General features: G+C 75.7%; 5 protein-coding genes across 10 annotated transcripts in view; 2 read left to right on the top strand and 3 right to left on the bottom strand.

The window, feature by feature from the left end:
• Positions 1-911: 911 nt before the first annotated feature.
• On the top strand, positions 912-3,150 carry JSRP1 (junctional sarcoplasmic reticulum protein 1). Of its 2 annotated transcripts, XM_089315264.1 has the most exons (6): positions 912-1,191; positions 1,465-1,502; positions 1,627-1,756; positions 1,851-2,015; positions 2,517-2,622; positions 2,678-3,150. In XM_089315264.1, exons 1-6 carry the CDS (start codon positions 1,080-1,082, stop codon positions 3,093-3,095), a joined length of 969 nt encoding a protein of 322 aa, XP_089171390.1. In that variant the 5' UTR covers positions 912-1,079; the 3' UTR covers positions 3,096-3,150. The 2 variants fall into 2 exon arrangements, with proteins under 2 accessions (XP_089171390.1, XP_089171389.1); XM_089315263.1 differs by having other exon boundaries at positions 1,627-1,741; positions 2,517-2,812.
• An 87-nt stretch (positions 3,151-3,237) lies between these two features.
• On the bottom strand, positions 3,238-5,665 carry AMH (anti-Mullerian hormone). Its single transcript, XM_070058559.2, has 5 exons — positions 4,983-5,665; positions 4,756-4,898; positions 4,487-4,595; positions 4,256-4,412; positions 3,238-4,165 (listed from the first exon to the last, which is right to left on the bottom strand). The coding sequence occupies exons 1-5, from the start codon at positions 5,371-5,373 to the stop codon at positions 3,301-3,303; spliced, it is 1,665 nt and encodes a 554-aa protein (XP_069914660.2). The 5' UTR covers positions 5,374-5,665; the 3' UTR covers positions 3,238-3,300.
• A 107-nt stretch (positions 5,666-5,772) lies between these two features.
• SF3A2 (splicing factor 3a subunit 2) lies at positions 5,773-9,617 on the bottom strand. The gene is made up of 9 exons (XM_070058560.2): positions 9,478-9,617; positions 8,297-8,456; positions 8,140-8,211; positions 7,610-7,656; positions 7,318-7,427; positions 7,080-7,129; positions 6,860-7,000; positions 6,697-6,765; positions 5,773-6,629 (listed from the first exon to the last, which is right to left on the bottom strand). The coding sequence occupies exons 2-9, from the start codon at positions 8,420-8,422 to the stop codon at positions 5,850-5,852; spliced, it is 1,395 nt and encodes a 464-aa protein (XP_069914661.1). The 5' UTR covers positions 8,423-8,456; positions 9,478-9,617; the 3' UTR covers positions 5,773-5,849.
• Positions 9,618-9,655: 38 nt separating this feature from the next.
• On the top strand, positions 9,656-11,095 carry PLEKHJ1 (pleckstrin homology domain containing J1). The gene is made up of 6 exons (XM_070058563.2): positions 9,656-10,057; positions 10,141-10,208; positions 10,298-10,364; positions 10,434-10,524; positions 10,610-10,673; positions 10,775-11,095. The coding sequence occupies exons 1-6, from the start codon at positions 9,964-9,966 to the stop codon at positions 10,889-10,891; spliced, it is 501 nt and encodes a 166-aa protein (XP_069914664.1). The 5' UTR covers positions 9,656-9,963; the 3' UTR covers positions 10,892-11,095.
• A 98-nt stretch (positions 11,096-11,193) lies between these two features.
• DOT1L (DOT1 like histone lysine methyltransferase) overlaps positions 11,194-22,141 on the bottom strand; it is a 41,028-nt gene continuing 30,080 nt past the window's right edge. For 3 of the 5 annotated variants that reach the window (XM_070058552.2, XM_070058548.2, XM_089315261.1), the window contains 13 exons: positions 21,854-21,945; positions 21,637-21,738; positions 21,168-21,305; positions 20,968-21,093; positions 19,988-20,478; positions 19,764-19,902; positions 19,206-19,349; positions 18,022-18,136; positions 16,514-17,100; positions 16,210-16,415; positions 15,073-15,137; positions 13,993-14,859; positions 11,194-13,496 (listed from right to left, as the gene is read on the bottom strand). In XM_070058552.2, coding sequence (XP_069914653.2) covers positions 12,904-13,496; positions 13,993-14,859; positions 15,073-15,137; positions 16,210-16,415; positions 16,514-17,100; positions 18,022-18,136; positions 19,206-19,349; positions 19,764-19,902; positions 19,988-20,478; positions 20,968-21,093; positions 21,168-21,305; positions 21,637-21,738; positions 21,854-21,945 — 3,665 coding nt within the window. In that variant the 3' untranslated portion in view covers positions 11,194-12,903. The remainder of the gene's footprint in view (positions 13,497-13,992; positions 14,860-15,072; positions 15,138-16,209; positions 16,416-16,513; positions 17,101-18,021; positions 18,137-19,205; positions 19,350-19,763; positions 19,903-19,987; positions 20,479-20,967; positions 21,094-21,167; positions 21,306-21,636; positions 21,739-21,853; positions 21,946-22,141) is intronic. The other 2 variants (XM_070058549.2, XM_070058557.2) reach the window with 2 other exon arrangements.

The following is a 22,141-nucleotide window of genomic DNA, read 5'->3' as shown; positions in this document are numbered from 1 at the left end:
AGATCTTAACCCAAGCACAGGTGAGGAGGCTGGTGCTGCGGGTGTGGTGGGCGTGGCTCAGACGTCCTGCCCCTGTGGCCGAGCCGGCCACCCAGTGGTATCGCTCCTCCAGTGAGCAGGAGGCACAGCCCAGGCTCCCACAGGCGTGGGGGAAGGCGGCCCCTCCTCCAGGGAGTCTCCAGGAGTCTGCCCCCAGCTGCAGCTGCCCCAGAGGGCGGCCCGGGGACAGTGGACTGGCCCCTCATCACTCGGAGCTCTTAGGTCCCTGCTGCCTGCTGCGGGGAATTGGGGACCTGGGGGCCCCTCTCGGCAGGGACACCCTCCCGGCAGCTTCCTCCTGCCAGCCTCCCCCGCCTCGGCTCGGCCCTCTCGTTGGTCCCACTCAGCTGTCCCCCGACACCTGTCAGCTGTCAGTCCGGGGCCACCTTCCTGGTCTGCCCAGAGCACCAGGCCCCGCGCAGCGTGTGGAGCAAGAGGGGCTGGGGGCGGCCGAGGGCTCTCGGGGTCTGGGGCGGGAGCTGCAGGAAGACGCTGCAGGGCTCTGGGCCTCCCCCCTCAGGCTGCAGCCCCTCCCCACTCAGAGCCCCAGTGGGCGTCCCCAGAGTGGGGACCCCGGGGAAGCAGAGCGGTGGGTCCAGTCAGTGTGGTGGCCTCCGCCGGCCGCTGCGGCTCTGTACCTGTCTCCCCATCCGGCATCTGGGAGCAGAGGTGGCGGGGCAGCCCTGGGGGATAGTGGGGGGGGCTTGACCTGCCGCGGCCCGAGTCAGGCAGGTTCAGAGCCCCTGGGATTCCCAGGACAAGACGGGGGATCCACAGCCCAGGCAACGGCGGGGCTGGGTCACCCTCCGGCCTGGCCTGCTGGCCGTGGGCACCGTCTAAAAATAGCCCTGGTCTCAGAGAACAGGAGCTGACCGGGGCTGGTCTCCGACTCGCTGCTGTGTGTTTCGGGGGTCTCTGGGCAGGTGTGGGGGCCGACGGGGAGGGACCGAGTTCAACCGCACGAGACGCAGGGCTGGGTTGGTTCGCAGGAACTCCCCGTGGCCCACTCTGCCCGGCGGCCCTGCCCCGCCGCTGTCCCCATGACAACCCTGGAGGAGCCGGACGGAGGCCTGGGCAGCTGCCCGGCTGGCGAGGACCTCTCTGTCCTGGCTGAGCCCTGCCCAGGGCGGCCCCCGGAAGACAAGGCTGCAGGTGCGTGGCCGGCGGCGTGGAGCCAGCCCCGTGGCAAACCCTGAGGCCTGGCTCTGCCCGGGGGGGGGGGGGCTCACGCTGCGGCCCCAACCCCTGCCCTGCCTGGGGGTCTAAGGAGCCCCGGAAAAGCGGGGGTGCTAGGTCAGCAGAGGGGGTGAGCTCCCGGGAGCCACGGAGTGCGGTCCTCTGTGGCCGGGTCTCTGCAGCAGGGCCGGGGGGGGGGTCTGGCGGTGCCCCCTCCCACCCTGATCTGCCCCCTTGCTCCGGCCACAGGGTCTCCCGGGCTGGCCCACTCCAGCAGCTGGTCCCCGGTGAGTAGCTGGGGTCCTGGGAGTGTGGGACGCCCAGGGGCTGGGTTTCTCTGGGGTCAGCTCCCTCCGCGCGCTCCTGGTCATGCACGGGCCGAGGAAGCACCAGCACGGGCGATTCCCGCAGGACTCTCGGGAGCCGGGGGCAGGGAGCGGCGTGGACGCCAGACCCAAGAAGACGGACAAGGAGCCCGCGGCCAGGGGCGCCCCAGGACCCGGGCGGGACAGACCGAGAGCTGGCAGTGGGTTTGCAGCAGGCATGCGGGGGGCGGGGAGAGGGCAGGGCCGAGCGGGGGGGGGGGGTGTTCTGTGCGTGGAGATCAGAGCGCGCCCACCCACTTGCCCCTGCAGCCTCCCGCAGCGCCCCCGCGCGCAGGAAGCCGCAGGCCGCACCGCCACCGCCGCCTCCGCCGGCGCCCAGCGAGGAGCTGCCCTGGGGGGCCGCGTCGCTCAACACGTGCCTGGTGCTAGCCGCTCTGCTGGCGCTCCTGGGCTCGGCGCTGCAGCTGTGCCGCGGTGAGCGCGCGCCCGCCCCCCACCCCAGCTCCTGGCCTACGTCCCCCCAACCCCCGCCCCCGGCCTGGAGCAGCGCGCGCCCGCCCCCCACCCCAGCTCCTGGCCTACGTCCCCCCCAACCCCCGCCCCCGGCCTGGAGCAGCGCGCGCCCGCCCCCCACCCCAGCTCCTGGCCTACGTCCCCCCAACCCCCGCCCCCGGCCTGGAGCAGCGCGCGCCCGCCCCCCACCCCAGCTCCTGGCCTACGTCCCCCCCAACCCCCGCCCCCGGCCTGGAGCAGCGCGCGCCCGCCCCCTTCCTCCAGACCGGAGCCCAGGACCTACGTGGCCGTGGGCTTCGGGGGCCCCCACTCCGGCCCTGGGGTGCTCCTGTTCCCCAAGACAGGAAGCAGGAAGACCCTGGGAGTCAGGCCCCCTACGTCTGTCCTGGGCTGGGGGGCCGAGAAGGGGTCGCCGGCGTGTCCCCGCCCTGGCTGACTCGCTTTCCCGCCGGGGTCCCCCAGATGCTGTCCTTGGGGAGCCCACAGCCCCAGCGCCCGTCCCCGAGCCGTGGGTCCCACCGAGCCTGCCCAGGAAGGAACCGGTGGCGCCCTCTGGTGAGCATCCTCCGTTGAGTGATCGCGGGAGGACGGGCCGGGACCCGGGAGGTGGGCGCTGACCTCAGGACCCAAATGTCCCCGTGGCAGCCGCAGCCCCCCGTCCTGGCCCCCGCCACTGCACGGCCTGAGCCCCCGGCGGAGGCGGAGGACAGAGGGAGCCTGGGGGCTGTGGACGAGGCGGAGGCAGAGCCCGGAGGAGCCCCCGCAGAGGCCGCCGAGAAGCACGCGCCCCGCGTGGACCGAGGGCCCAAGGACAAGCCGCGGAGGACCAGGCCGCGGAGGACGCGGCCGCAGTCCGAGGAGCCCCGGGAAGCCCTCCCCCGGCGCTGGGAGACGCGCGAAGGGGGCCGTGGGCCGTGGGCGCGGGACTCCAGGGACCCCGGGCGCAGCAAGAGGCAGGCCCGGGCTTCGCCGCGGCGCCACGACCGCGAGGACCGGCTCCCGGGCCGCCAGAAGCCGCGCGCGGGCAAGGGGCGGGACTGAGCGCGCGCCCCAGCACGCCGTGCCCACTCCTGAAAAATAAAACCAGTGCCGCGGCCGCCGCCTCCTTAGCACCTGCAGCCTGGGGGCCCGGGGACAGGCGGGGGGACCCCCACGGGCTCCCAGACACACACGGAGACCCCAGCCGTGCTCGCTCGCTCGTCTTTATTGGGTGCGAATAAATAGGTGAGGGGCGCTGGCGCGGGGGTCACCGGCAGCCGCACTCGGTGGCCACCATGTTGGGCACGTGGTGCGCGCTGATGCGCTCCTCCGACAGGCTGATGAGCAGCTTGCCCGCGTAGGCGGTGGGCACGCAGCAGGGCGCGCGCGCCAGGGTGGCGCCGCGCGCCTGCATCTTCAACAGCAGCACCACGTGGTTGCCGTAGCGCGGGTTGCGGTCGGACTGCGGCCAGGCGCACGCGCCCTGGCAGTCGTTGGCCTGGTAGGTCTCGGGGATGAGCACGGAGCGCTCGGCCCGCAGGTCCACGCTGAGCTCACGCAGCGCGCACGGCCCGGCGGCGGCGGCGGCGGCAGCCCCCGCGCTGCGCTGCGCCCGCGCCGCCCCACGCGCGTCCCGCCCGCGCCACTCGCTGCGCAGGCCCTGCAGGGCCTTCAGCAGCAGCAGGGCGCGCAGGGCGCCGCCCGGGGCCCGGGGGTCGCCGGGGCACAGCTCGAGCAGGCGCGCCAGCAGCGGGGCGGCGGCGGGCGGCAGGCCCGGGAGGCCGCGGAGCTCGGCGGCCGCCGCCTGCAGCTCCGCGGCCACGCGGCGCGCCAGGCCCTCGGCCCACGGCGCCGACGCGGGGTCCTGCGGCTGGGCGGGGTCCCTGGCGGTGGGCGCGGAGGGCGGGAGCAGCAGTAGCAGGGGCTCCTCGCCGTCCAGCAGGCGCTCCAGTGCCGCGGGGTCCGACAGGTTGACCGGGCCCTGCGGGAAGCCGGCCAGCGCTCCGGGGTCCAGGGACAGGCGCGGCGGGGAGGCGCGCGCCGGGGTGCCCCGCAGCACCCGCACCAGGCGCGTGAGCGTCTCCAGGAAGGGGTCGGCGCTGGGCGGCGGCTCCTCCGGCGCCGGGGACGGCCTGGAACGCAGAGGCAGAGAGCGGAATTGGGGGCAGTGGCGGCGCGGCGCCACGCCCACCTCCCTGTCCCCGGCTCGGGCCTGCGCGCACCGGGGCGGCGGGAAGGGCACCGTGTCCAGCTGGCCGTGCGCAGGCAGTGGCGCGGGGGACCGCGGCAGCAGCAGCAGGGCCGGGGTCTTCCGCGTGAAGCTGCGGGGGTCCGCGCCGAACAGCAGCGCCTGCAGCTGGGCGGTGCTCAGGGGGGGCCCTGCGCGGAGACGCCGGCGGCTCAGGGCCCGGAGCCGCGCCGGCCGCCCCGCCCCCGCCCCCGCCCCCGCCTACCGTCTCCGCGGGGCCGCAGGGTCAGCGAGAGCCCAGAGCCGCGCCACGCCTCCGCCGGCTGGGCCACCACCAGCGCCGAGTAGCGGGTGTCCGCCGTCGGGCAGAGGCTCTGCGGGGGCGGGGCACGGCAGGCTGGGGCGGGGCACCTGCCGCGGCCCCCCCCGCCCCCCGCCCATGCCCTGGGCGCCAGCCGCGGACGCACAGGCCTTCGGAAGACCCCCGCCCCCTCCCCTGGGGCCGGGGACCGCCGCATGCAACCCGCTGGTCACCTGGGCCCCCGGCAGCCCGGGCCCGCTGGCGGTGACCGCGGGGCCGGGCGCGGGGTACAGCACCAGCAGCGCCAGCTCCAGCGGGTGGGCGCCTCCGGGCGGGGGCCTCTGGAACCTCAAGGAGGGCGTGGGCTCCCAGGTCACTGCACAGGGCAGGCGGCGCTGAGCGCGTCAGCCAGGCCCGCCCCGCGCGCCCCCCTCCAGACGGCGGGGGCGCGGGCACCTACCTTCCTCCAGGTGCAGGACCCACAGCCGCGGCGCCCCCAGCTCCCCCGGCTCCCCCAGCCGGGCCGCCAGCCGCCGCAGCGCCGGCACGGCCGCCTGCGCAGGGCTGGGGCTGCAGACCCCGAAGGTGTCGAGGTCGCGGGGGCCCCAGCGAGCCCCCCGCACGGCCTCCAGGAAGGCGGTCTCGTGGCCGCTCGGGGCCCCCACCACCCGCAGGGCCGCCCCGCCCAGGGTCACCAGGCACAGGGGCTCCCGCGGGCCGCCCGCTGGCCAGCCCCAGTCCTGGCCGAAGAGCAGCTGGCCCGCGCTGCCGGCCGCCCCCGCCCCCGCCCCGGGGGTCTCGGGGGCCAGCAGCCGCAGCAGCAGCAGCAGGGCGAGAGGCAGACCCGGCATGGCGGTGCTGCCAGGGCCCCGAGGCCGGCTTTTATGGGCCAGGGAGGAATGTCTGGGCAGCGTGGGGGCGTCTCCCCGGTGGCCTTGGGGACACGCACTCCCGGTGGGCAGGAGACGCCCGCTCAGGGCTGCCTCTGTCCCTATCGCGGGGCCGTGTCCTTGAGAGGCCTCCGTCTGGACCCCGCGGCCAGACCCAGACACAGGCGGGAACCCCTCTGCACACGGGCGGGCAGCGCGGCCAGACGGGCTCCCTGAGCCTCCCCCAGCGGTCACTCAGGCCCCAGCCCCGCCCTCCCCCGAGTCCCCCAGACACAATGGTCCACTCAAGCCCCAGCCCCCCCACAGCGGCCACTCAGGCTCCAGCCCACCCCCGCACCCCTCCCCAGACACAGCGTCCACTCAGGCCCTAGAAAACGTTTAATAAACCAAGGTGGGGAGGGGGGCACAGAGGACCAGGCTCGGGGGCGGGGGGCCTCTCAGTTGGCGGGGGGAGGGGGAGGGATGTTCCCCGGGCCTTCGGAGGGGAGCGGGGGCCTCAGCATTGGGGGCATGGGGGCAGCAGGGTGCACCCCGGGGTTGGAGGGGTGGACGCCAGGCGGCTGGGGGTGGACCCCAGCAGCCGCAGGATGGACGCCAGGGGGCTGGGGGTGGACCCCCGGGGCCTGGGGGTGGATCCCGGGGGCCGCTGGGTGGACCCCTGGGGCCTGGGGGTGGACGGCAGGTGCGGGCGGGTGCACCCCCGGGGCCTGAGGATGAACTCCAGCCGCTGGGGGAGGGTGGACCCCCGGCGCTGGGGGGTGGACCCCGGGGGCTGGGGGGTGGACCCCTGGCGCTGGAGGGTGGACCCCCGGGGCTGGGGGGTGGACCCCCGGAGCAGGGGGGTGCACCCCAGAAGCCGGGGGGTGCACCACAGGAGCCGGGGGGTGCACCACGGGAGCCGGGGGGTGGACCCCGGGGGCTGGCGGGTGGACCCCAGACGTGGGGGGGTGGACCACCGGGGCGGGGGGGTGCACTCCTGGGGCCGGAGGGGGCAGCTGGGGAGGCCCGGGGGGCCCCGAGGGTGCGGGCCCCGTGGGGGGCATGGGGGGCAGGGGCAGGCCGCCGGGTGGGGGTGGGGGCAGAGACTCCGGCAGGGGTGGCCGCGGGGGCAGACCGTTCATCAGCGGGGGCGGGGGCCGCTTCACCCCCGGGGGCCCGGCAGGCAGGCTGGGCGGGGCCGGGGGCTTCTCCATCTTGAAGTGGAACTGCAGGAAGAACTGTGGGGGGGTGGGCTCAGCGGGGCTGCCCCGGTGGGGGAGGGGGCCGGGTGGGGGCGGGGCTCACCTGCTTGGTCTCCCTGTTCCAGTGGGTCCAGAACTTGCCCTCGGCCTTGTCGATCTCCCTGCTGGGCACCTGGGGGGGGAGGGGCGGCCGTGGGTCCCGGGGTGGGGAGGGGGCGCGGAGCTGGTGCCGAGGAGGCCCGGGCCGGGGTGGGGGGCGGCCCTACCTTGAAGGCGATGGTCTCGTAGGGCTCGGCGGCCATCAGCAGGTACTGCCAGCGCCGGTCCGGGGGCTCGATCCTCTGCTCGTAGGCCGACATGAAGCGGTGCCGGGGGGTGATGCCCTCGGCGATCTCGGGGTAGTCGATCTGCGGGCGGGCAGTGTCAGGGGCGCCCGGGCACGTGCAGGCCCCCCCCCACCCCGCGGCCCCCCCCGGCCCCGCCCACCTGGAAGAGCAGGCTCTGCTGGCCCATCTCCGTGTCCCGCTGCTTGGTCACTGCAACACCAGGGCCGGTGAGGGGCCCAGGTCCCAGCTCAGAGGGCCGGCCCAGGGCCCCACGCCACAGCCCCGCCTGCCCCTCCGTGCCCAGGGCCCCGCCTGCCCCTCTGTGCCCACCTGCCTCGCCTGTCCCCTCCTGCCCCCCCCCCACCCAGGGCTGGTGTCGGGCGGCCCCGCCCCCTCACCTTTGTAGCCGGGGCGTCCGATCTTCACGAACTTCTTCACCTCCACCTTGACCTTCTCGGGCGCGGGCTGGGCGGGCGCCTCCTTGGCCTCCTTGGCCGCGCGCCGGGCCCTGGGGCGGGGCAGACGGGCGCTGTGGTCCTCCACACCAGGCCAAGGCCACGGGCGCAGGTGCAGGAGCCCCCCTGCCCGGCCTTGGGCTCCCGCCGGGAGGGGGGGGTGAGGGGCGGGGCCCTGGGGCTGGTCAAGGGGCCCTCCCCCGTGTCACAGCCGGGGGGCGCGGGGGGCACTCACAAGTTGGTCTGATGCTTCTTCCCTTGAGTGTGTGCGAGGTAGCTGCCCTGCGTGCAGGAGGCGGGACATCAGGCCGGGGGCGGGGCCAGGCCGGTGGGCGGGCGGTGGCAGGCAGGGGCGAGGGGACCAGGCCGGCCAGTGGAGGGGGGCACCAAGCAGGCAGGAGGGCGGGGCAGCAGCAGGCGGCGGGGGGGGGGACAGGGGGGGACCAGGCCGAACAGTGGACAGGGCGGGAGGGTGGACCAAGAAGGCCGGGGGGGTGGGGCAGCGGCAGGCGGGGGGGGGGGGGGGTCAGGCCGGGGGCGGGGCGGGGGATCAGGCCGGCTGGGGGCGGGGCCAGGCCGGTGGCAGGCAGGAGCGGGGGACCAGGCCGGCCAGTGGACAGGGCGGGAAGGAGGGGATCAGGCCGGCCGGTGGACAGGGCGGGAAGGGGGGGGATCAGGCCGGCCGGTGGAGGGGGGGGCCAAGCCGGCCGGTGGGCGGGGCGGGGGCAGGCAGGGGCGGGGGCAGGGTACCAGGCCGGCCAGTACCTCGTTGTTGTGCAGGGTCAGGCACAGCTTGCACTCGTAGGAGCCCAGGTGGTTCTTCATGAAGTAGGGGTCCTGGGGGAGAGCGGCGCGGGGCGTCAGGGGCGTCGGGCGCGTCGGGGGCGTCGGGGGCGCCCCGCGGGCGGGCGGGCGGGCCTACCTTGTTGATGTCGATGGTCTCCAGGGCCAGCTGCCGCAGGCGCTCGCGGCGGTCCCGGTTGCTCTCGGAGGAGGAGGCCACGCCCCCACTCCCGGTCTTGCCGCCGGGGCGGTGCTGGAAGTCCATGGTGCCGGCCTGCGGACCTCAGCGCCGGAGAAGCCTGCGGAGCCCAGACGGGGGGGGCCCTCAGGACGCGGCGGGGGCCGGAGACCCCAGGAGGCAGCCCCCAGCCCCTCCCGGGCGCACCCACGCGGGCTCTCCCGTGTCAGCCGCCGGGCCCAGCCGCGGGCGTCGGGGAGAACGGGGGCGCGGACGACCGCCTGGCGCCCCCCCGCCGTCCACTCCCCAATGCCCCTAAGCCAGGGCTGGGCCTCCCCGTGGACGGCAGGGGCCGCTCGGGCCCCATTCGGACACTGGCCCGAGTCCCGGCTGCCGGCCCGGGCCCCGCACCTGCTCTGACCCGGCCCGGCCCGGCCCGGCCTCCGGGGACTGGACCGGCGGGAGGAGACCCCGCCCCTGCGACCCCGACTTCCGGGCACGGCGCGGGCGGCCCGGCTGACCCCAGGGCGCTACCGGGCCCGCCCGCGGTCCACGCACGAGCCGCCCTCGGCTGACCCCAGGGCGACCCGGGCCCACCCGCGGTCCACGCACGAGCCCTGGCGGCCCCACAGTCCCTCCATCGGGACGCGAACCCAGGACCTCAGGGCTGGGGGAGGGGGAGCCACGCGAAGGGACAGGCGGACAGCGGACCGAGGGGAAGACGCGGCCCCGGGCACGCAGGCTTGCGGGAGGGAAATCTAAGACGCAGCCGCATCGCCGTCCGCACCCGGGACGCCCCGCAGCCCCCCGGGCGCCCGCGACCGACCCCCACGACGACAAAGGCGCCAGCGGGGGCGGCCTCGGGGGTCCCGGCGGCTTTTGGCGGGAACGCCGGCACGCACCCCCGCGCGCGGCCCCGCGGCCCGGGCCCGCCCCGCCGAGCAGCCGAAGGCCCGCGGCCGCTCCCCGGACCCCGGAGCCCGCCCCGGACGGACGCGAGACCCCCGCCACCCCCGCGACCCCCGCCGCGGAGTTCCGGGGGGCCGGGGGCGCCATGGGGCCCGCCGCCCGCCCCGGCCCCTCCCTCCCGCGCCCCCAGCCCACCCTGCGCGCCCCGAGGCCCCGATGGCCCCCGCGCCTACTTCGTGTGGGTCGCGCCCCGCGTCGCAGGCCTCCGCCGTCCGCCTCAGGAGCCGCCGCCACGACGTCGCAGTGCGCACGCGCGGCGCGGGCGCTCGCAGCACTTCCGGAGGGAGGACGGGCCCTCGAGTGTGCGCATGCGCGTGCCCGAGGCGCGCCTGCGCACAACGCGCTCCGCGCGCGCACCCGCGTCGGCTCTTGGGGGCGGGGGCGGGAACCGGTAACGCCCCGTCCGCCCGCGCTCGGCGGTCCTTCGATCCTGCTTGCGCCTCAGACCCACTTTATTCCGCGGCTGTGTCGCGGCTGCCCGGCGTGTACGCACGCCCCAGCACGCCGCGGTCGCAGCGCGCAAGACTCGCCCGTGGCGCGCAGGCGCAATGGCGCTTCCGGGGCTGCGACCTGGGATCTTTCTGGCGCGAGCGGGGACGGCGGCCGAGAGGGCTCATAACTAGCAGCGCGCGTTCCCGGTCCCGGGCAGCGCCGGCGCCATGCGCTACAACGAGAAGGAGCTGCAGGCGCTGTCCCGGCAGCCGGCCGAGATGGCGGCTGAGCTGGGCATGCGGGGCCCCAAGAAGGGCAGCGGTGAGCGGGCGCGGGCGCGGGCGCGGGCGCGGGGCGGGGGCGCGGGGGCGCGCGGCCGCCCTGAGCCCGCTGTGTGCCCGCAGTGCTGAAGCGGCGCCTGGTGAAGCTGGTGGTGAACTTCCTCTTCTACTTCCGCACGGACGAGGCCGAGGTGGGCGCGGGGCGCGGGGCGCGGGGGCGGGGCGCGGCGCGGGGCGCGCGGGCGCGGGGCGGCCCCGCTCACGGCGCGTGTGCCCGCAGCCCGTCGGAGCCCTCTTGCTGGAGCGCTGCCGGGTCGCCCAGGAGGAGGCGCGGAGCTTCTCCATCGGTGAGTGCGCGGGCCGGGGCGGCGCGGGCGCGGGGCGGGCGCGGGCACCCACAGCGGCCGCTCCCGCAGGCTTCCTGGAGGACCCGGAGAGGAAGTACGTGTTCGAGTGCGGCAGCGAGGAGCAGTGCCGGCAGTGGACGGAGGCGCTGCGCAGGGCCAGGTGGGGCCGGGGCGGCGGGGGCGGCGGGCGCGGCGGGCGCGGCGGGGGCGGCGGCCTGACCCCGCGGGCACGGCCTCTCCCGCAGCTACGAGGTCATGCGGAGGAGCCTCATCTTCTACCGGAATGAGATCCAGAAGATGACGGGCAAGGTGCGGGGGGCGCGTGCGGGGCGGGGCGGGGCGGCCGGCCGGGCGGGCGGGGCTCCCGGCCCGGGCCCCGGGTCACCGCGTCTCCCCGCCCGCCGCCCTAGGACCCCCTGGAGCAGTTCGGGATCTCCGCGGAGGCCCGCTTCCAGATCAGCAGCCCGCCCAGCGACGGGCGGCCGGCGGGCACCGGGCCCGGGCCCGGGCTGGACGCGCTGGACTGACCCCGGCCCGGCCGAGCCTGCGTGGGAGGGGTTCCTGGCGGAGGCGGGGGCTGCCCTCTGGGGGTCCCCGCCCTGCGAGGCCCCTCCCCGCGGCACCGGCCGTCCTGGACCGGCTGAATGTAGAGCGGAGCTAGACCGTGCTGTGAACGGGCCGGGGCGAGCCCCAGGGTCCCCGCGCTCAATAAAGGGGCCTCCTTTTTCCAATCCCGGTGGTGGTGGACTTCCTGCGGGGAGGGGCGGGAGCCTGCAGCGCCCACCCCCGCGTCCAGCGGCCCCGCCCCCAGGAAGCAGCACTGGGCAGGTTCAAGTGAAAATGTCTCTTTATTAACAGCGGCTGCAGGTGGGACCACAAAGTGCAGAGCGACCCCCGGGGGGGCCGTGACAGTGAGCACAGAGCCGACCACGGAGCCCGGGCGGGGGCGCAGGACGGGGTCCTGCGGGAGATAAATAACGGGGGTGGGTGTTAAATAAGTCGCCGTCCTGGGCAGACGAGGGGAGCGCCGGCGGGGGCGGGGGCGGGGGCGACCTGACCGATTCCTGAGCGGAGCCGCCGCCCAGCAGCTCGGCTCGACCTGGGCGCGGCTGCTCGGTCAGCTCCCCGCCGGGCGCGGGCACGCGGGCGGGCGGGCGGGGGGTACAGTGTTTGTCTCAGGAACGTGCATTGTTCTAGACCGGGGACCTGCGTGTGTGACGTCGCTACTGTCCACCGAGGGGGGCCCCCGGCTCCCCCGGCCGGGGCCGGCGTGGGGCGCAGCACCTATGAGCCAAGAGCACCGAGGGGGGTGGGCCGGCGTGAACCGGGTCCGAGCACCATCTTCAGACTTCACTATTGCTGGGGGCGGGGCCGAGGGGCGGAGGCCGGGCGGGGTCCTGGCCGGCCCGCCCGCCGCCGCCCCCAGAGCAGGCCCCGCGCCAGTGGTCCCTGCGCGGACAGTGGCCCTGGGCTGCTGCCACAGTGTGCACTGAATAAATAGAATTTCCCCTTGCTCTGCTGTACACCTGTACACGCTAAGTTCGCTGTGCGTCATACAATCTAAAAATAGATGCCGTCGCGTCTCTGAACGTACAAATCTCATCCAGCTATAAAATACTGCCGCCGGCCGGCAGGGGGCGGGCCAGGGCCCGGGACAGTAATGCACTTGTCGCGCGGGCGGGCGCCCTGCGGGCCGCGGCCGAGCCCCGGGGAGGGGGAGGGGAGGGGGAGCCTTTGGTAGGGGGGCTGCAGCGGTCAGCACCGAGGGGCGGCCGGCGCGCGTCGGCTCATCCTGTTCCCCGCAGGGCTCGGGCGGCGTCCGTCGGTCGGGGCCGCTGCGCACAGTGCACGGGGCCGCCGTCCCTCCGCGCCCCCCCGCCGCCGGCGTCCTTGGTCCACGCCGTCCTTGCATAGGTCGCGGTTGAGGTAGAAGTCCTAGTTACCTGCAGGAGGGCACAGGAGGCGGCGGCGTGAGCGCGGAGCCGGCGGGCGCAGGCACGGCGGCGGCAGCAGCCCCGGCCCCCGCCCTGCGCGCCGGCAGCCGGCCACAGCCACCCCAGGCCCGGGCGAGGCCTGGAGCCCAGCACGACCCCAGCAGCCCGGCTCCTGCCCCGTGCGAGCCAGCGCCACGTCTGGGGGCGGGGCCGCGGCAGCGGACGCTGCGGCTGCCACCCGCGCCGCCTCTGGGCCGCCTGCCTGGCCCGCCACGTGCCGGGCGCTGGGCCCGGAGCCACGCGGACACCCGCTCAGCCAGAGCCCACGTGGGCAGCGCCGCGCGCCTCTGGCACAGGGCAGAGGGGGGCCCGGCCGACCCCAGCAGCGATGCGGCGGCGGGCGCCCAGGCTGGGCTGCCTCGCTGCCTGCCACCCGGCCTCGGGGGGCTGCCTACGACCTGTCCACTGCCTGCCCGCTGGGGCCGCACGGCCACGCCCCGGGGCCCGGTCTCCCTGCGCCCACCCCGGCCCTCCTGCAGAGCCCGGCGGGGTCGCTGCGAGGGCGCCGGGTCGGCTCCAGCCTTACCTTACACACGCACTGCTAGCTAAGCAAGGTCTGCACGCGGCTTAACCCCCGCGAGGCGCGCGGCATAAGGAGGCGGCATGCCAAGGGAAACCCACAGAGCGGGCGGGGCCGCGGCGCCGGCCTGCGGGAGGCGGGGCGCGGCCTGCGCCAGGGCCAGCCGGGGCAGGGGCGGGTGGTGCACCGTGAAGGAGGGGCGGGAGACCTTGTGCGGGAGGGGGCCGAGCTTGACAGACAGACAGGTGTTAGCGGGCGGCAGGGAGGCGGCGGAGGCGGGGGCGAGAAGCGCCGGGTTAGCCGGGCCGGGCGCGAGGCTCTGCATTAGCGCGGGCTCGGGGTTAGCGGCCAGCAGCGCGGGGGGAGGAGGCAAGGCCACGTTAGGCGGAGGCGGAGGCGGAGGCGGAGGCGGGGCGTGCGGGGCGGCGGGCGGCCCCGCGGGGGGCCGGCCCAGGTGCTGGGGAGGGGGCAGCGGGGGAGGCGGAGGGGGCGGCCGAGTGTCGGCCGCCGCCTGCAGCGGGCCCAGGCCCAGCGCGGCGCTGCCACACACGGCCCCGCTGCCGGCACGGGCTCCGAACGGATGCGCAGAGGCGGGAGGCGCCGCGTGGTTAAAGACACCTGCAGACAGGAGACAAAAAGGCGGCTTCAACGAGGCGCGGGGCGGCGGGCGAGCAGGGGCGGGGGGTGCAGCGCCGAGGTGGGGTGCAGGCACCAAGCGGCAAGCAGCGGGGCGCCGGCGGCGGCGGCTTACCTGTGCGGGCAAGGCCCCGCCCCTCCGGGCCCACCTGCCCGCCTGCACCCAGCCAGGAGCGGCCGCGGCGGCCCGCACCTCGCCTGGCCGCAACGCTGCGGCCCGCGCCCACGGCAGGTGGCACCAGGGCTCTCGGCCTGGCCACGGCCACGCTCACGGGCCACACACGGCACCACGGGCCGCCTAGCCACGTGCGCAGTGCACTTCTGAAAACAAGAGGACGCGTTACAGCCGAGCCTGGCACAGCCTCGGTGCCCACGTCCGCGTCTCGCCACGCGGCCTGGACCTTGTGGACAGAGAGGGCCGGCACGCTCACCACCTGCACGGGAAGCAAACCACGCCGCGAGCGCCGCCGCCGCCTACCTCCAACGGCTCCGCCTGCCACCCCGGAGGAGAAGCTGCCCATAGTGTGCGAGTTGGTGAGTCTGGCCGCGGCGGAAGACACGTGCACCAGGCCCGCGGCGGCCGGCACGGAGCCAAACAGGGACTGCAGCACGGACGAGCCGGCCACCGAGCTGAGGTTGGCCTGCAGGGACATGGGGCCCATGGTGAACTGCGCGCCCGGGCCGAACGTGCCCAGGAACGGGCGGTGCGCCTGGCTGGCCGGAGCCGTGCTGCCCGCGGAGGGCGCCGCCGAGACGAGGCCGGGGCCGCCCAGCAGGCTCCCGGGGGGCACGGCGGCCGCCGAGATGAAGAGGTTGTGGCCGTTCTTGCTGTCGGGCTCGCGGTCGCGCGCCTTGCTGGCCCGGCTGCCGTGCGGCGGGCCGGCCTTGTCCGCGGGCCCCGCCGGCTCGCCCGGCTCCTTGCCCGGGCCGCCCAGGCCCTCCGGCGGCCTCTTGCTCAGGAAGGGGTTGGCCTCCGAGGGGCCCTTGTGGGGCAGGGAAGCGCCGTCGCCGAAGCCGTGCAGGCCGAGCTCCGAGGCCAGGCCCGAGCCCAGGGCGAAGCCGTTGGCGGGGTTGGTGCCCGGGCTGTGGCCGTCGGCCCCCGACAGGGACCCGGCGAAGCTCTTCCTGGGGTGCGCGGCCAGTTTGGCATCGGCCGCCACCGGGTCGTCCAGGGCCGGTCGGAACGCAAACAGGGCGGCCTGGCCGAGGGCGGAGCTGGCCTGCAGCGGGCTGTCGGCCGACTTGGTGAGGCTGACGTCGGAGATGGGCGAGAAGGTGGACTTCCACTTGCCGCTGCTGACCGGCTCGCTCGCGGGCGTGGGTTTCCTCCCCGCCAGGCCGCCACCTGACAGGAAGGCAGGGGGCCGCGGCGTGAGAGGGCGGGGCCCACGGCGTGAGGGGGCGGGGCCAGCGAGGGGGCCGCGGCGTGAGGGGGCGGAGCCCGCAGCGTGAGGGGCGGAGCCAGCGAGGGGGCCGCTGCGTGAGGGGCGGGGCCAGCTCCCGCAAGCCGCTGGTCCCGGCCCGGGGAGGGGAGCAGGGTCGAGGCCGCGGCACCCACCGTTCTCCAGGTTCTTCGGGGGAGACTTGCTCTCTAAGGAGATGGTCGCGATCTTCCTCTCGATCCTGTCGAGGCAGAGGAGCGCACTCAGCGGCCGAGCCCGCACACGCGGGAACACGCAGGTCCCCGGGAGCGCCCGCCCCCACGCCCACGCCCCCCCCGGCCACGAGCGCCGTGAGCTCACCGTGAGGCACACGGCACACTGTCCCCTGCAGGGGTCAGCGGCAGCACCAAACTCTACCAGGGACTAGGGCCCGCGCAGGAGCCCGCGACCGCGGCACACGCGGCGCTGCCGGCGGCCGCACCTCCACGGGCCTCACCCCTGCATGGAGGACAGGACACCCGCAGCACAGGCGGCCGCGGGGCACGGGGCGGGGGCGGGACCAAGCATCTGGACACGCTCTGCAGAGGACACGCGTGGCCGGGGCGCCCGGGACCTGGCCGCCATTCGCCACCAAAGGAACAAAACCAAGCACCGACCCAGGCCGCGCGCGGCAGGCTGCGGCGTGGGGCGGCGCCCGGAGGCTGCTGGGCCAGGGCAGGCCAGGGCCCAGGCTCAGTCCCCGCGCCTGGCACGCGGCAGTGAGGCCCAAGTGCTGGGCCCTGCACCACGCGGGCCCCCAGGACGGCGCCGGCCCGGGCTGGGACCGAGTTGGAACGACCTCTCCTCTCTGCCTTCCGAGTACACAGATCTTTATGATGAAACAAGCAAACTCCGCAAGGTGCAGGCAGACACGCGCCTGCCCCACTCGAGGGGCCGAGCTGGAGCGCGGGGTGGGGGGGGACCGCGGCCTGGCGGGAACGGGCCGGCCGGGGCAGCACGCGAGGGCCGCGGTCGGCCGGCAGGCGGCGCCCGGGAAAGCCAACGCGGGCGCGCACTCAGGTCCACGGCTGCAGGCCGGCACACAGAGCAGCGCCGGCGCGGGGGCCCTGGCGGCACCCAGACACAAGGGCGCACACGGCGGGTTCCGGGCCCGGGAGCCCTGCGGGCCTCAGGTCCACACAGCAGCAGCGGGCGTCCACGGGGGGCCGCGGTCCCAGGTCCTGCCCGCACGGCGCCGCCACGCGAGCGTCACCACGGCCGTGCCCACGCCTCCCAGCAAAGCCGGCGCTCCTGCGGGCAGCCGCCGCCCTCACCGAGCACTGCCAGGCTCGTCCTCGGAGCCCGGCTCCTCGTCCGAGGTGAGCGGGGAGTAGTGGGCGCCGTTGGGGGCGCCCAGGGGCCGCTCCTTCTTCAGCACGGGCGGCTGGTCGTGGTCCGCGTAGGGCACCGGGGAGCTCTTGAGCGAGTTCTCGGGGGACGAGATGGCCGTGATCTCCAGGGGCTGGTTGATGTTGCTGACCTGAGGGCGGACACGGGCGGAGCGGGCGGAGGCTCCCAGCTGCCCCGGAGTCCCGGGGGACGGGCCGTGGGGCCGGGGCCACCCCGTCCCCCACTCACCATGGAGCTCAGGTTGAGGGGGGAGCCTGAGGACGCGGTGAAGAGCCCCACGACGGACGGCAGGGCCCGGCGCTTGGGAGACGTGCCTGTGCCCAGGCTGGCCGGCCCGGCCCCGGCCGACACGCGCTTCCTGCGCCCGCGCTTGCGGCTGTCCTGCCCGTGGCCCTGCCCGCTGTCCCCGCGGGGGCCGCAGGTCAGAGGACTATGCTTGTTGGAGGGCGACTGCTTGGCACTGCCGGGCCCAGCCGCAACGCCGAACACTGCTCTCCTCTTGGCCTCGCTCTCGGGCTCCGAGAAGCCGGCGTCACAGGGCGGGTCTCCCTTGCCGGTGTCGGGGAGCAGGCCCTGGGCGGCCCCGGCGAGCCGGGGGCTGGCGGCGAGCTGGTGGGCCGGGGAGGCGGGGCCGGAGGTGCGGGGCTGGGCGAGCAGGGGCGGGTGCTGCGGCGTGGCGCTGCGGGAGCCCGCAGCCGCGAAGAGGCCGCCCGAGCCGCAGGGCTCGTCAAAGGCAGCCAGCTCCACTCCGGGGACCAGCGGCGCCGGGCTCCCGCCCAGGGCCCCCGTGATGGCCACAGAGCCGGCGTAGAAGCCTGCGGCAAGGAGAGGCGGTCTCAGGGGAGGCGGGGGCTCACAGGGGACACCAGAGCCCGGAGGCGGGGAGCGGGGGACCACCCCGGCTGTGCTTCCGGAGGTTCCTGGGGCACCGTGGAGTGGGGTTACCCGGAGACCCCCCGCGACCTCGGGCCTGCTCCCGGCCCCGGCCCCACACCTGCTCTGGGGTGAGTGGGTTCAGCTGCCGGGGGCACTCCAGCCCCCTCGTCACCAAGGCAGCACCGCTCCTGCCTAAACCTGCACGGCTCAGCCAGACAGCCCCCCGCCCTGCAGCTGTGCAGAGCTGGGCCCTGGCCGGGTCACGTGTCCTCCCAAGCCCCCAGGCCGGCGGCCCAGACCCCAGCAGGAAAAGCCCTTTTCTGGGCCGGGCCCCCCGCCCCGGGCTCAGCAGCTGGACGCCACTGGCACGCCCGGGCGGCGGCAGCCCATTTCCGGCTGACGGCAGGGCTGGGGGTCCTAGGGGCTCCCCAGGGGCAAGGGCCAGGCATCACCGCTGCCCAGGCACAGAGGAGCTGGGCGGGGCCTCAGGTGCTCCCAGTACGAGCCACGTTCCAGAGGGCTGGGGCGGTGGGGGCGCCGCTGTCGGGACCCCGGCCCTTACTGGAGGCTGCTGGCCTTCCGATGCAGCTCCATGGCGAGGAGCGCCGAGGGCACAGGCCCCGCCCCACGAGGGGACCGGGAGGAGCTCCTGGCTCCGCCTGGCCCCGCCCTCCTGGTGCAGGCGCCGGGGGAGTGACCCGGCGGATGGAAGACCTCTCCCTCTCCCTCCTCTCCCTCTCCCCCCCCTCCCCCGTCAATCTGCCTTTCAAATGAGTGAAAAGCCAGCCCACCCCATCTTTAAGAACTAGAGACCAGCAGCAGAGGCCGGGCGGTGCGGGCGCCCGTCCCGGGGGCGGTACCTGTGGAAGCCAGGGCGAGGCCTCTGCTCCCAGCGCCGTGGGCGTTAGCACCGATCTGCTTGTCGAGAGTGGACGCGGAGTCTCGGGGCTGCGGCACGGGGCTGGGGCTGCTCCTCTGTGGACAGACGCAGGGCGCGTCGGCGGGGAGGGGCCGCGGGCTGGGCTCCAGCCGACCTCCCCACACCCCCACACCCCGCTGGCTCCGTGGGCGGGGCTCCGTGGGGGGCGTGTCTGAGCTGTCATCGGGGACGCCGGGCTCAGGCCCCGCGGCTCCTCGTCCGCCCAGCTCCCTGCTACCGCGCCCGGAGCGGCAGCAGACGGCCGGAGGTCGGGGTCCCTGCGCCCATGGGGAGGCCCCGGCCCGGCCGCTGCAGCACTGGGGAAGGAAGGTCTGTCTCCTCTCCGGAACCGCCCTCCTACAGTGCGTCTCCAAAAAGAGGCAGGGAGGGGGGGAGGGGGAAGGGGGGCAGCGGCTGCCCCCATCAGGGGCTGGGCTGGGCGGGGCGGGGAGGGCAGCAGGGCCTCAGGCAGAGACCCCCCCACAGGCTCCCCTTCACAGGGGAGGAGACCACAGGCAGTGAGGGTTCTACCTGGACAGCGTCTGCCCTCAGGGGCACCACAGGGCGCCGGGACCACCCCCGGACAGCAGGTGCCACACACACACTCACACCCCCGGGGACAGCTGGTCCCCCCCCACACACACCCGGGACAGCTGGTCCCACACACACACACACACACTCACACCCGGGACAGCTAGTCCCACACACACACACACACACACTCACACACACCCGGGACAGCTGGTCTCACACACACACACACACACACACCCAGGACAGCTAGTCACACACACACACACACACACAGGACAGCTAGTCACACACACACACACACACACAGGACAGCTAGTCCCCCCCCACACACACACACTCACACACACACACACTCACACCCACCTTCTCGGCGCGGCTGGGCAGCACCACGCTCACTCACACACACACACACACACACACACACCTTCTCCGCGCGGCTGGGCAGCACCACATTCACACTCACACACACACTCACACCCACCTTCTCGGCGCGGCTGGGCAGCACCACGCTCACTCACACACACACACACACACCTTCTCCGCGCGGCTGGGCAGCACCACGTTCACACTCACACACACACTCACACCCACCTTCTCGGCGCGGCTGGGCAGCACCACGCTGGCCAGGGGGATGCTGACGGGGAGCTTGTTGGGCTGCACGGTGCTGAGCGGGATGCTGATGGGCAGGCTGGTGATGGTGTCTCCGCCGCTGCCGTACGCGCGCTCCCTCACACCCTGCGGCACGGCCCCGCACGGCCTCAGCACGGGCGCCCGCACCCCGGGCAGGACGCTGCTGCCCTGACCCCCCTCCTCTGGACCAGGGGGACACTCCTGCCCTGAGCCCAGCCTCTCCTCTGGACCTGGGGGACGCTGCTGCTCTGAGCCCCCCCTCCCCTCCTCTGGACCTGGGGGACGCTGCTGCCCTGACCCCCCTCCTCTGGACCTGGGGGACGCTCCCTGGGCAAAGGGCCCTGAACCAGGCCCGGCACCGCTGCGGGCCCAGCCTGCTCTCCACAGCGCCCTCTGCTGGCTGAGCCCCTCCTTACCGCCCGGCTCCCCACCACCCCCACGCCAGCACCTCGTGGGCCCCTCCAGCTTTGGCGCTGGCTGGGCCGGGAGGGGCGCCCGCCCGGCCCAGGGGAGCCTCACCTTCTCACTGCTCTTCTCCCCCACAAGCGGCACGGCCCCCGGGGACGGCGGCGGCCGCGGGTCCTGAGGGCTCAGCTTGGCGCTGCCGGGCAGGCTGGGGCTCGGGTAGGCGACGCCGTTCTCCCTGGCGTGCTCGGCTCTGCGCGAGAAGCCTGCGCTGTCCCCGGGGAGCGCGCCCGCGCCGGGCTCCCCCCACCGCCCCAGACCCCGGCACTGGCGCTCACCGTGAGGGCGGCTCGCAGGCGGCCGGCCTGGCAGGCCCCGAGGGGTCCTGGGCCGGGTGCCTTCGCAGCAGTGCGCTGGCGGGGGACAGCCTCGCGCACTCGGGCAGGGCCAGGGCGGAGAGCTTGTCCAGCCGCGGCCGGCCGCTGTGGCTGGGCGTGCAGGGCACCACCTCCTGGTCCAGGGGCGAGGCCAGGTACTGGGGCGTGTTCTGCTTGGACGGCGGCCGGCTCAGCGCGCCGCACAGCTCGTAGCCGGCCGCGTGCCCGTTCATGGAGAGCTCCGGGCTCATGCTGCTCAGGTGAGGCAGGGAGAGCTTGGCGCAGTCCAGGTCCAGGTGCAGCCGGCCGGGGTCGGCTTCCGGCTCGCGGCCCAGCGTGCCTTTCCCACGCAGGGGCAGGGGCACGGGCACGGCGTCGTCGGGCGGCACACAGGACTTGAGCTGCAGCAGCTCCTGCTGCCGCTGGCTCTTCTCCAGCTCCACGATGCTGATCTGCGGCGGGAGGCGGCGTGAGCCGTGAGCCGCGGGCCAGGACGGGCACGCACCCGGGGTCCCCGGACGGGCCCGGCCGGCCGGCCACACCCACAGCAGGGCCCGGCAGGGAGGGCGTGGTCGGGGGACGGCCTCCCGGTGCACACGCCGCCCAGCCAGCTGCTTCTCTCCGCTACCCTGCGAGGCGGGTGCCGCCCCACTTCCCCCACTCCACTGCTCGGCTCTGAACAAGCCCGCGGGCCTGTGCGGTGCGGGACACGCACCGAGCCAGACGGCAGAGGGGCACGCGGGCTGGCTGCAGCGTGGGTGCCTGCTGTCCTGAGCCCCGCCCGCAGGCAGGAGGAAGCCAGCAGCCCCGCCCCTGACCCTATCCCAGCCCCGCCCCACCCACAGGCAGGAGGAAGCCGGGGCCCCGCCCCCGCCCCGCCCCGCCCCGCCCGCAGGCAGGAGGAAGCCGGGGCCCCGCCCCAGCCCCGCCCCGCCCCCCACCTGCAGCTCCAGGCAGCGCCTCTGCTTCTCCGAGATCTGGCTGCGCAGCGCCTGCTTCTCCTTCAGCAGCTTCTCCAGCGACAGCGTGGCCCAGTCCAGCTTCAGCTCCTCACAGCGCGCCCTGAGCTGCGGGGAAGGCGGGGCTCAGCGCGGGGGCGGGGCCGGCCGGGGGGAGGGGCCGCGGGCACGGGCGCGCGCACCAGCTGCAGGCTCTGGCTCCGCAGCTGCCGGGTGTCGCGCTCCAGCTGCTCCGACTGCTCCCGCAGCTGCTGGTTGTGCGCCGAGATCTCCTTCTGCGCCTGGATCAGGTCGTCGTAGGTCAGCGCCTTCACCCCCAGCTGCAACACAGGGCGGGGTGAGGGCCGGACGGCAGGGCCGGGGGCGCGGGGCGGGGCGGGCACACACGGGGGTCAGGGCTCAGGGCACGGGGCGCGGCCAGGGGGCTCAGGGCACGGGCGCGGCCGGGGGCGCGCAGCGGGGCGGGCACACAGAGGGTCTCAGGGCACAGGGCGGGGTGGGCACACACAGGGGCTCAGGGCACGGGGCGCGGGTGAGGGCCGGGACGCGCAGGCGCGCAGGGCCGGGGACAGGGGGGCCGAGGGCGCGGGGCGGGGCGGGCACACACGGGGGTCAGGGCTCAGGGCACGGGCGCGGCCGCAGGCAGCCCACCTCGTCCAGCTTCTGCTGGAACAGCCTGCGGATCTCCTCCTTCTGGGCCTGGCAGTGGCTGAGGAGCTGCCGCGCCGTGCCCACGAGCTGCGCCTTCTTCTCCTGCGGGCGGCGGGCGGGCGGGGTGAGCGCAGCCCAGGGGACCCCCCCACGGCGCGCACCCGCACTGGTCCTGCGGCCCGCCCGGCCCCGCCCCCGGCCCCGCGCGCGTGCGCACCTTCTCCTGGAGCAGCAGCTGCTGCAGGCCGGCCTTGTACTGCGGTGTCTTGGTGTAGGCCAGGAACTGCAGGTACTGCAGCTTGAAGGACTCTGGGGGCGGGGCGGGGCGGGGCGAGGGTGGACACTGGGCCGCGGGCGTGGCGCCCCGCCCCCGCCCCGCCCCCGGGCCTCAGGGCCCTCCCACGGCCCAGCAGTGTCCTTGGAGGCGGGGCTTCCCGGACGGCGGGCCCAGCCACACTGTCCCAGACTCAGCCCAGCATCCTCGCGGGCTCCGGAGGCCCTGCTG

The sequence above is a fragment of the Oryctolagus cuniculus genome, chromosome 16 (genome assembly GCF_051225735.1).
Source record: "Oryctolagus cuniculus isolate XC-2025 breed Fujian yellow rabbit chromosome 16, ASM5122573v1, whole genome shotgun sequence".
NCBI classification, from domain to species: Eukaryota; Metazoa; Chordata; class Mammalia; order Lagomorpha; family Leporidae; genus Oryctolagus; species Oryctolagus cuniculus.
Note: the sequence above shows the minus strand (reverse complement) of the source record. Positions and strands in the feature narration are given on the sequence as shown.

Coding starts and splice junctions, on each gene's coding strand:
- JSRP1 (XM_089315264.1), top strand. CDS start 1,080: ATGACAACCCTGGAGGAGCCGGACGGAGGCCTGGGCAGCTGCCCGGCT. Junction 1,757..1,850: donor TGGCAGTGGGTTTGCAGCAG/GCATGCGGGGGG, acceptor TTGCCCCTGCAG/CCTCCCGCAGCGCCCCCGCG. Junction 2,016..2,516: donor GGCGCTGCAGCTGTGCCGCG/GTGAGCGCGCGC, acceptor GGGGTCCCCCAG/ATGCTGTCCTTGGGGAGCCC.
- AMH (XM_070058559.2), bottom strand. CDS start 5,373: ATGCCGGGTCTGCCTCTCGCCCTGCTGCTGCTGCTGCGGCTGCTGGCC. Junction 4,899..4,982: donor GGTCCTGCACCTGGAGGAAG/GTAGGTGCCCGC, acceptor TGCCCTGTGCAG/TGACCTGGGAGCCCACGCCC. Junction 4,166..4,255: donor GTGCCCTTCCCGCCGCCCCG/GTGCGCGCAGGC, acceptor TCTGCGTTCCAG/GCCGTCCCCGGCGCCGGAGG.
- SF3A2 (XM_070058560.2), bottom strand. CDS start 8,422: ATGGACTTCCAGCACCGCCCCGGCGGCAAGACCGGGAGTGGGGGCGTG. Junction 7,001..7,079: donor AGCAGAGCCTGCTCTTCCAG/GTGGGCGGGGCC, acceptor GCCCGCCCGCAG/ATCGACTACCCCGAGATCGC. Junction 6,766..6,859: donor ACGAGACCATCGCCTTCAAG/GTAGGGCCGCCC, acceptor CTCCCCCCCCAG/GTGCCCAGCAGGGAGATCGA.
- PLEKHJ1 (XM_070058563.2), top strand. CDS start 9,964: ATGCGCTACAACGAGAAGGAGCTGCAGGCGCTGTCCCGGCAGCCGGCC. Junction 10,209..10,297: donor TCCGCACGGACGAGGCCGAG/GTGGGCGCGGGG, acceptor GTGTGCCCGCAG/CCCGTCGGAGCCCTCTTGCT. Junction 10,674..10,774: donor TCCAGAAGATGACGGGCAAG/GTGCGGGGGGCG, acceptor CCGCCGCCCTAG/GACCCCCTGGAGCAGTTCGG.